Here is a 9,931-nt window from a genome sequence, read left to right as displayed (position 1 = left end):
CGATCCCTGGCTCAGGAAGATCCCCTGGAGAAGGAAATGGCTACCCACTCCAGTATTCTTGCCTGGAGAATTCCATGGACAGAGGAGCCTAGCAGGCTACAGTCCATGGGACTGCAAATAGTCGGACACGACTAAGCGACTAACAGTTTCACAAATTTATTTTAGCATTATGTCCGTCTCCATGGAACATTCCAGAATATGATTTTATAGACAACAGTCCAGGGAGCCATTGGGATGAATAAATTGCAATAAATAAGTGCCCTGGGATGTCATATTTAGAGACATAATAAAGAAAGGACAATCAAGATTTAATGATAGAGTGTTCTGGGAGAGTAAAAGGAGTAAAAACAATAACATATGTTTAAAAGCCAGAGCACCTGAGCAGACTGTGGACTTGAAGACAGAACCAAGCAACTCAGGAGGAGTGGTTTTGAGGGAAAATAGTGAAGGACAGGGAAACCGGGCGCGCTGCCGTCCATGGGGTCGCCAGGAGTCAGGCATGAGTCAGAGACTGAGCAACAACAACAACAGATTTGCTTTAGAGAGATTAAACCTAACTGCAATGTACTCTCTCTAGTAAATGGGATTTAGCAGGCATCAGAGAAAACAAGAACAATGCCAGGGGAGAGATCGGACTGGTTCTGCAGATTCTAAATGGTGAGTGATCGACTCATCAAAGAAGACCCTGCCGAGGGAAGAAATTCAGGAGCTGAGTGAGGCATCTCCACATGCGGTGATACAGGTGAGCCAGACACACAGAGGCCAGGGCGGGCAAATGAGACCGCTTTGCATTTGAGGTACATTTTGAGGCAAATTCAAGACTATATATACCTCCAACTGTTGATTTCCTGGTAACCTTACAACAGTGTTCATGAGTCATTTAGCCATTAATTGGATATTGATTCACAGAAGGGCAACCAACCAAGATGGTGACCTAATTGCAGTCATGTTGCTTGAAGAACAGCCTAAAAGAGCCAGAATCCTTGAACTTGGAAAAAGGAAGAGGGAGATGTGGGGGAGGGGGAAGACTGGGCATTGCTTTCAGTTCCTGTAAAGGCTTTTATGGGTGGAAAGCAGAGCAGGAACAGTTGCTGTTCCTCAGAGGATTCTTCTGTGCCTTGTGAAGGCACGCCTTTTCCCTGGGGAAACATCAAGGGGAGTGGAGTAGCCATCTGCCAAGATTCTGCAGATGGATCATGAACAGTATGAGAGCGAATGAAAATACCCTCATGGCTTCTTCCAAATCTGAGATCCTGCATCTATTAACACAAACAAGCGGTCTCCTTTCCTAATTTAGACTATTCTCACCAGGAGGATCTGCTACCTTAAATCACCAAGAAAGCAAAACAAGGGCCTTCAGATTGGGTCCCCATGACCAAAACCCATAAAAGGTGAGCTGGAGACTTCAGGCTCAAAGAAGTGTCTTCTGCTCCATCCGCGCCTCTCATACCCAACAGTGATGAGCAGACAGTACACATCTGTGTGCCGCCTGACAACTGGGAGAAGAGCAGTATCTCCTCTGTGGCTGCACCTTGAAGTCAGGATTGAATTACATACAGTCAGCACTCCATATCCACGTGTTCCACATCTGCAGATTCAATCAATCACAAATAGAAAAAAAAAAAATTTTTTTTAATTTCAGAAAGTTCCCAAAAGCAAAATTTGAATTTGCTGCACACTAGCAAATGTTTGCATAACGTCTCCACTATATTTACAACTATATACATAGTATTTACATTGTGTTAGATATTGTAAGTATTCTGGAAATGATATAAAGTATACAGGAAAAATGTGGAGAGGTTATAGGCAAATTTTAATACATCATTTTACGTAAAAGACTTGGGCATGCTCAGATTTTGGCATTTGCCAGGGTCCTGGAGTGAACTTTCCTAGTTGCTGAGATGGTAAAGAATCCACCTGCAATGCAGGAGACCTGGATTTGATCCCTGTGTTGGGAAGATCCCCTGGAGAAGGAAATGGCAGCCCACTCCAGTATTCTTGCCTGGAGACTTCCATGGACAGAAGAGCCTGACTGGCTACAGTCCATGGGGTCACAAAGACTGAACACTAATTTACCGAAGTCCTGGAACCAGTCCCCATAGATACTGAGGGATGACTGTGTTTCCTACCACTCTCAACAAATAACATTTTATTTGGTCTCCAATCTCCAAACTTTAATAACCTCTTCCAAGAGGAAGACAGTTTCCCAACAAGGTTCATTTCTCCTTTGGCCTCTTCCTCGACATCTTCACATGTTTGATAAAACTCAGCAAAGGCTTGATTATAAAATCCAGATGAAGCTACCTGGGTTTTGGGATATAATTTGAAACTTGGCTGCTTTATGCACACAAAAGAAAAGAAACAAAGTCAATTATAAGAACACAAAACTTAATAAATGAAAAATGTTCAAACTTTATATTCAGATAGGGAAGTGAATGTTTTCCAAAGAAAACAATCTGCTGCCTCAAAGAAATTAGAGTGTCTTTCAGAGGTAATCAGTACTCATCTCCAGGGCAATGGATACTAAGGAAAATATATGATGTATGCATATTCTCTTTATTTGGCATGAAAAATGTGCTTTAACCAGCATTTAAAACTTCAGGTACTGCAACCAGGCAATCTAAGTTCAAATCTCAGTTTTTCTATTTACTGGCTGTGTGACCTGGAATTAGTCATGTAACCTCTCTGAACTCTAGGTTCCCAACCATAAAATGAGAATAAAGTTAGTATCTACCTTACAGAATTGTTGAAAGAATGAAATGAGTTAACACATTTACAGAGCAATAAAACAATTCCTAGTACATAGCTGGGGCTCAATGAATGTTTGTAATGATAGTTGCTGTTGCGTTTAAATAGTAGAAGAGAAAAAGGTCTGACTCTTTTTTGAAAGAGTCTGTGGAATGAAGAAAGCCACATGTCTACTGGGAATTACTCAAAATACCTGAGGTAGAAACAAAATGTATCCTCTAGATCCTTCTGTACCTCCGTCTGGAGCAGTTCAAAACGGGTATAAAAAAAGAAAAAATATGGCCTGAGTAGAGGGTAATTTTCAGAAAAATTAGCTCTCAACTAGTATTAATGAGATAGTCATGCATTTCTACAGAGGAGCAGCCTGGAACAGTCAATGTCAGAAGGATGGCTTTGTTTGTAAACACACAGTAAAACAAATGTTTGGGTAATGGAGTTTATACCAGTTAGAAGCTAAGGAGAGTGCTTAATTTGTAACTTGGAATTTATAACTTTCTTTATCCCCTGCTTTGAAGGTTGCTTGTAAAATCTGACAAGAAAGTATTGACAACCTTCTTAATAAATGCATATATTTTAGAAGACAGGGAATAAACTTTGTTTTCAACATCTATTTCGGTCTCTAATTTTATCATGGTTTCCAATTTATTTTGCCCATCAGCACACAATGCAGAAAATCTAAATTTATAGAAATACAACTGGTGTTTAGCTAGATTCATTTTGCAAGAGAAAGAAAGTGGGAAATAATGCCTAATGTAAAAATAACTATCATTTGTTGAGCACTTATTATTATGTTAGGCCCTTTCTGCATTTTTACATCGATTATCTCAATCAGTATTCTAAGAATCTTTCAAGATAGCTCTGTGTGTTAGAATAACTGATGCTAGCTAATCCTTACAAATTAACCCCCAAACTCAGTGGGGGGACTCAGTGTAGATTTGTGTGCACGGTAAGTCACTTCAGCCATGTCCAACTCTTTGTGACCCATGGACTATAGCCCGATAGGCTCCTCTGTCCATGGGGATTCTCCAGGCAAGAGTACTGGAGTGGGTTGCCATGCCCTCCTCCAGGGTCTCTTCCTGACCCAGGGATCAAATCAGTGTCCCTTAAAGTCTCCTGCATTGGCAGTTGAGTTCTTTACCACTAAGGCCACCTGAGAAGCTCCCACCCCCAGCATATATTTGCATATTACTAAATAATGTCTGGTGCAGGCCAGGTGACTCTCCTAGGCAGCACTCTTCTAAGGGATGCCTTGCGGTGTGGGGTTCCTTCTATCATGGGTTTCCAGCACCTCTGAGTCTTTTGCTTCTTCCTCTATAGACAGGGGAGACAGGAAGAATGTGGAGTAGGTATAGTGCAAGCAAGTGCAAGTTGCTCAGTCGTGTCCGACTCTTTATGACCCATGGACTACACAGTCCATGGAATTCTCCAGGCCAGAATACTGGAGTGGGTAGCCTTTCCCTTCTCCAGGGGATCTTCCCAACCCAGGGATCAAACCCAGGTCTCTCGCATTGCAGGCGGATTCTTTACCAGCTGAGCCACAAGGGAAGTCCAAGAATACTGGAATGGGTAGCCTATCCCTTCTCCAGTGGATCTTCGTGACCCAGGAATTGAACAGGGATCTCCTGCATTGCAGGCTGATTCTTTACCAACTGAGCTATCAGGGAATATCAGTGTCTAACTACTGCAGCCCATAATTAATCTATATTACTTCTGCTTACACCCCATTGGTCAGAAATCAGTCACATGGTCAACTGTACTGCAAGGGAAGCTGGGAAATGGTGAGGAAAATGCGGACACCAGTAAACACTAAAGTATCTGCCATGTAACTTGGCCTGTGGTCATGGAATATATTTCCTTCCCTCTCTTCAAACACAGAGCACACTTACCCCTCCTCAAAGGAAACAATCTCAACTTCTATCTGGTCACTGCAACCAGCTGAGAGTCCAGGTCTTCTGGGTTCTGTGAATTTCTTGTTAAGTCCAGATACAGCATCTTTCTTAATATCTATCTATTTGACTGTACTGAGTCTTAGTTGTGGCAGGCAGGATCTTCTAGTCTTCACTGCGAAATGTGGACACTTTAGTTGTGGCACTGGGATCTAGCCACCTGCCCAGGGATCAAACCCTGGCCCCCTGTATTGGGAGCATGGAGTCTTAGCCATTAGTCCACCAGGGAAGTCCCATGGATGCGGCATCTCTTGATTCAGGGTCCTATGAACGAAAAAGAAAGTGATGGAGAAACCAAAAGGACAAGTGTATTCTCTCTCACACATACATACAATGCAAATGGTATAACAGCAACAGAATAACCATAATAAAAATCCCCATCCAGGGAAGGAAAAATGGCAGAAATCACAGCAGTCACTGATGCTATATGTGGCCAGGCTGATATACCCACCCTCTACCTTGTGGACAGAGAAGGTTCTGGACACGGCCTTGGATCTGCTCTTTTGGGGGACTCCTTTGTCTGTTTTTCTCAATGACCAGCAGTTCCTCCACCACTAAGATGTGTGTTTAAGAGCCATCCCTCCAGGCAGTCCACCTCTTATTTGTGGAAGAAGTTATTTTCATTCTTTCATGACATTTTCCGTATAGGGTTATGGTTATTTTAGTAATATAAGTCCCTCAAAAAATCGTCAGGCTCTTGCAAGCCATCAAGTCTATGTACTGTCTCTGTATTCCCTTTTATTTCTTTGTAACTTAGCTATTTCATTCCTGGGTTCATGTCACTCTTGAAACATTTGCCAAATGCAGTCAGTTCAGTTCAGTTCAGTTGCTCAGTCAGTGTCCGACTCTTTGCGACCCCATGAATCTCAGCACGCTAGGCCTCCCTGTCCATCACCAACTCCCTGAGTTCACTCAGACTCATGGCCATCGAGTCAGTGATGCCATCCAGCCATCTCATCCTCTGTCATCCCCTTCTTCTCCTGCCCCCAATCCCTTCCAGCATCAGAGTCTTTTCCAATGAGTCAACCCTTCGCATGAGGTGGCCAAAGTACTGGAGTTTCAGCTTTAGCATCATTCCTTCCAAAGAAATCCCAGGGCTGATCTCCTTCAGAATGGACTGGTTGGATCTCCTTGCAGTCCAAGGGACTCCCAAGAGTCTTCTCCAACACCACAGTTCAAAAGCATCAGTTCTTCTGCACTCAGCCTTCTTTACAGTCCACCTCTCACATCCATACATGACCACAGGAAAAACCATAGCCTTGACTAGATGGACCTTTGTTGGCAAAATAATGTCTCTGCTTTTGAATATGCTATCTAGGTTGGTCATAACTTTCCTTCCAAGGAGTAAGCATCTTTTAATTTCATGGCTTCAGTCGCCATCTGCAGTGATTTTGCAGCCCCCCAGAATAAAGTCTGACACTGTTTCCAGTGTTTCCCCAACTATTTCCCATGAAGTGATGGGACTGGATGCCATGATCTTAGTTTTCTGAATGTTGAGCTTTAAGCCAACTTTTCACTCTCCACTTTCACCTTCATCAAGAGGCTTTGTAGTTCCTCTTCACTTTCTGCCATAAGGGTGGTGTCATCTGCATAGCTGAGGTTATTGATATTTCTCCCAGCAATCTTGATTCCAGCTTGTGTTTCTTCCAGTCCAGCCAATAGTGGCCAACACACACAACTAATGATGTTTCCCCAATTTTCTCCTTCTAGAGCTACAGGGTTACTTGGCGCATATGACCTTTCTAGTTGTGACAGGTGTTAATTTCACCAAATGTGTTGTCACTGCAAAACGCAGCGTCTCATCTTTCCCGCCTTTGGTATCAAATTAACACCTACTTCCTGACTATTAGGCCAATGCCACCAAGTTTAAGATTCTGGTAGCAGTATCCCTTGTGCATTATCGATTTTGGTAGTTGTCAGGGGAAATAACTCTAGGTGCTGTGATAAATCACAATGATCCCATAAACAGCTCTTACTAAGTACCTTATACATGTTGTCCAGTTGCCAAGTCATGTCCGACTTTTCAACTCCATGGACTGCAGCACACCAGGCTCCCCTGTCCTCCACTGTCTCCCAGAGTTTACTCAATTTCATGTCCATTGAGTCAGTGATGCCATCCAACCTCTGCCACCTTCATCTCCTTTTGCCTTCAGTCTTTCCCAGCACCAAGGTCTTTTCCTAAGAGTTGGCTCTTTGCATCAGGTGGCCAAAGCATTGGAGCTTTGGCTTCAGCATCAGTGCTTCCAGTGAACATTCAGGGTTGATTTCCTTTAGGACTGACTGATTTGATCTTATTTCAGTCGAAAGGACTTCTCCAGTACCACAATGTGAAAGCATCAATTCTTTGGCACACAGCCTTCTTTAAGATGCTTATTAGTATTACTGAAAATGCAGTATTAGGTGTTATATGCAAATTAGTTGTTTGAACATAATTGTGCTTAATCTTTCTTAATTAAAGAAACCAACTCTTAAAGAAATTGGGCTTCCCCTGTGGCTCGGTGGTAAAGAATCCATCTGCAATGCAGGAGCTGTAGAAGCTATAGGTTCTATCCCTGGGTTGGGGAGATCCCCTGGAGGAGGGCATGGCAACCCACTCCAGTATTCCTGCCTGGAGAATCCCAGGGATGGAGCAGCCTGGTGGGCTATAGTCCATAGAGTCGCAAAGAGTTGGATATGACTGAAGGGACTGAGAAGAAAGAAAGTAAGTAACACATCAGAATTCACATATCTGGGATAATTGATCCAAGTCTATGATACCACCTATGCTTATGTCTCTGGACGGCTACGCAGCATAAGCCAAAACAAAAATATGTTCCACCATGTTCTCTGCTTCTATAGCAAAGGAAACCCGAGCATTCCCTGAAGTTGTAGATCCCTTCTCTCTTTTGCACTATTTCAGAGGCATTACCCTCTATCCATAGAATAATAAGAGTTACTCAAGACAACTCAAAACCACAGTGGAAAATAATCTGAAAATAATTTGAAACAATGATTGAGGTTCTTGTCTTGAAATGTGTTTGCGTACGTTTACACGGTGAGCTTACTTAATAGATCGTGCCTCTGTCAATATTTCTATCCTCCGCCGAATGGTTTATTTATTTAATGAATGTTTTCTGTATTCATTTAGGGAATTTTATTATGTCATAAACATTCATTAAATCTGGCAAAGGTACACGCTGTCCAGTGTTTACTCCCTGTACAAGCTTCCACATATTAACTTTCCCTACGAGAACATAAATGCAAACCAAAATTGTCACAATCGTTACTTGATCTGAACCCACGCAATATTTTATTCATTCAGTAAATGTTTATTAAGTATTTGCCGTCTATCGGGTGCTAAGCAAGACATGCTTTAAGATAGACTATAAATATTTTTAAGTCACCAATTTCAGTTGACCACACTTGAAGCTGGCTGAAATTTCAACTCACAAATATGTGTGTGTGTGTGTGGGTGTGTGTGTGTGTGTTCGCGTGTACGTGTGTGTTTAATGGCAGTTGGGGAAGGGTGATGAAAATAGTAAAAATTTCTAACATCGATTATAGGTCTAATGTCAGAAGATTTATTCAGCTACATGGATAGAGACTGCAAAACAAATTTTCCTTCCCAGAGACGATAATTTTCTTGCAGAATGCAAATAACATCATTTTAGATATTTTCCTCTCTTAGTAAAACACAGTGTACACTAATTTAAATTTTCTAACAGCTGCATTAGGGAGAAAATGTATGGAAATAATTGCCAGTAAAAGGGAGGTTTAAACACAATTTCACTAGCATCACTCTTCCATAAATAGGGACCTAAACTTTCCTGTGTGCTATTTGCTTCCAATGAAGTGATACCACTTGGTCTTAAGGCATCACTTTAAAAGGCAAAAGCCACTTGAAGGAACATGGTGAGGAGAGCAATGGATAAAAGAGAGAAATAGAACCATTTAGATATCCGAAACCCTCGCTTTTCATTTGCCTCAGCCTGGGGTTTGCAGGACGTCACCCACTCCCACTCATTCCTAACGAGAGTATATATTAAGCTCTTTGAAATGTGAGTATTATGGGAAGGATCGCAGTTGCTTTAAATTATAGAAGTTGGCAAGTGCCTGGGAGGAGCAGGAGGTTGTTTAAACCGAGAAAGACAGTTGCAAAACTTTGTACAACAGTATGAGCTCCAGGCTTCAAAAGTATTCTCACGCGCGGACCAGCACTTTATTTTTCATCAAGCTCTTTTTTAAGTTGTTTTGAAGCCGCTTCAAATAATTAACACATATTTCTGCTGGAAACATTGTTTAATGGTTTCTGAATTCATGGGACAAGAGAAGCAAGAAAGCCTCATGATTTGGTGGAAGGTTTGATATCAGCAATGCCTAGAAAAGGTAAGCTTCCCTTTTCTCTGCATTTTTTCTCTGTTTTTTTTCCACCCCCCCTCCTATTGGGTTTCATCAACAATATTTACTTAAAGGATTTAAGACAGCTACTTGTAGGGAAATGGGGAACTTGTAGAAAGTATGTCAACAAATGATAAGCCAGAGGTCGGAAATCCTCAGCTGTAGTATTTTCTCCTACTTTCTATTCCGCTTGTCACAGGAACCTCTGTGAACCATTTTTGAGTCTATGAAAAATGCCATTTCTCTCAGAAATTGTGTGCAGGTCTCCAATCTGATGTGCCTAGCATTTGCCAGTGTGCTGACGGGCTCATGTATTGCCAAGGTCACAGTGTCTATGTTTGCTTATTCCGTTATAGGCAATTTAACTTCCGAAACCGTGATCTTGCTATTAACTCAGAAATCTTTCCCATGGAAGACTGTAACATTAGTCCAGAAATTCTCTGAAGTGTGCTTACTCTGAATTCTTATAAGCTTGTTCTGCAGCCTACGTTTTTTAAAAGTTAAATAAGTCATTTGACTTCTCTTTTGGAGTGACACAAAAGGACTGTTACAGATATTATGTCCTGGGCAGGGAGAAAAAGTTCAACTCAAAATCTGTGAAGTCGCAGTTGACAGGCAATGCTATGGACTGAATCGGGTGGCTGGGTCTTCTTGGTTGTGCCTGAGAAGGAAGAGAGGTTATGACAGTCCTGTTTTTCTGTGCCAGGATCGTAGGAGAAGCATGTTTGTGGTTTTAGATGAAGGGGAACGCAAGTGATGTGTGTTTCTGTTTCCTTGAGAAAGTCTGTGATATCAGTCTTGTCATCATTTCAAGAGAGAATTCCAGGTGCAAAAAAAACCTAGATACAGAAAAAAAGAGA

At 41.9% G+C, this 9,931-nt stretch overlaps 1 protein-coding gene across 3 annotated transcripts in view; it reads left to right on the top strand.

Moving 5' to 3' along the window:
* The first annotated feature begins 719 nt into the window (after positions 1-719).
* C1QTNF7 (C1q and TNF related 7) overlaps positions 720-9,931 on the top strand; it is a 135,049-nt gene continuing 125,837 nt past the window's right edge. The window contains exon 1 of one of the 3 annotated variants that reach the window (XM_044945628.1): positions 720-742. Coding sequence is in view for 1 of the 3 variants with exons in the window: in XM_025289679.2 (XP_025145464.1) it covers positions 9,047-9,059 (13 nt within the window). In the remaining 2 variants the exon portion in view is untranslated. Of the gene's footprint in view, positions 743-8,561; positions 9,060-9,931 lie in introns of those variants that run through there. The other 2 variants (XM_025289681.2, XM_025289679.2) reach the window with 2 other exon arrangements.

This window comes from Bubalus bubalis, chromosome 7 (genome assembly GCF_019923935.1).
Source record: "Bubalus bubalis isolate 160015118507 breed Murrah chromosome 7, NDDB_SH_1, whole genome shotgun sequence".
NCBI lineage: Eukaryota > Metazoa > Chordata > Mammalia > Artiodactyla > Bovidae > Bubalus > Bubalus bubalis.
This window is presented reverse-complemented; position numbering and strand designations above follow the sequence as displayed.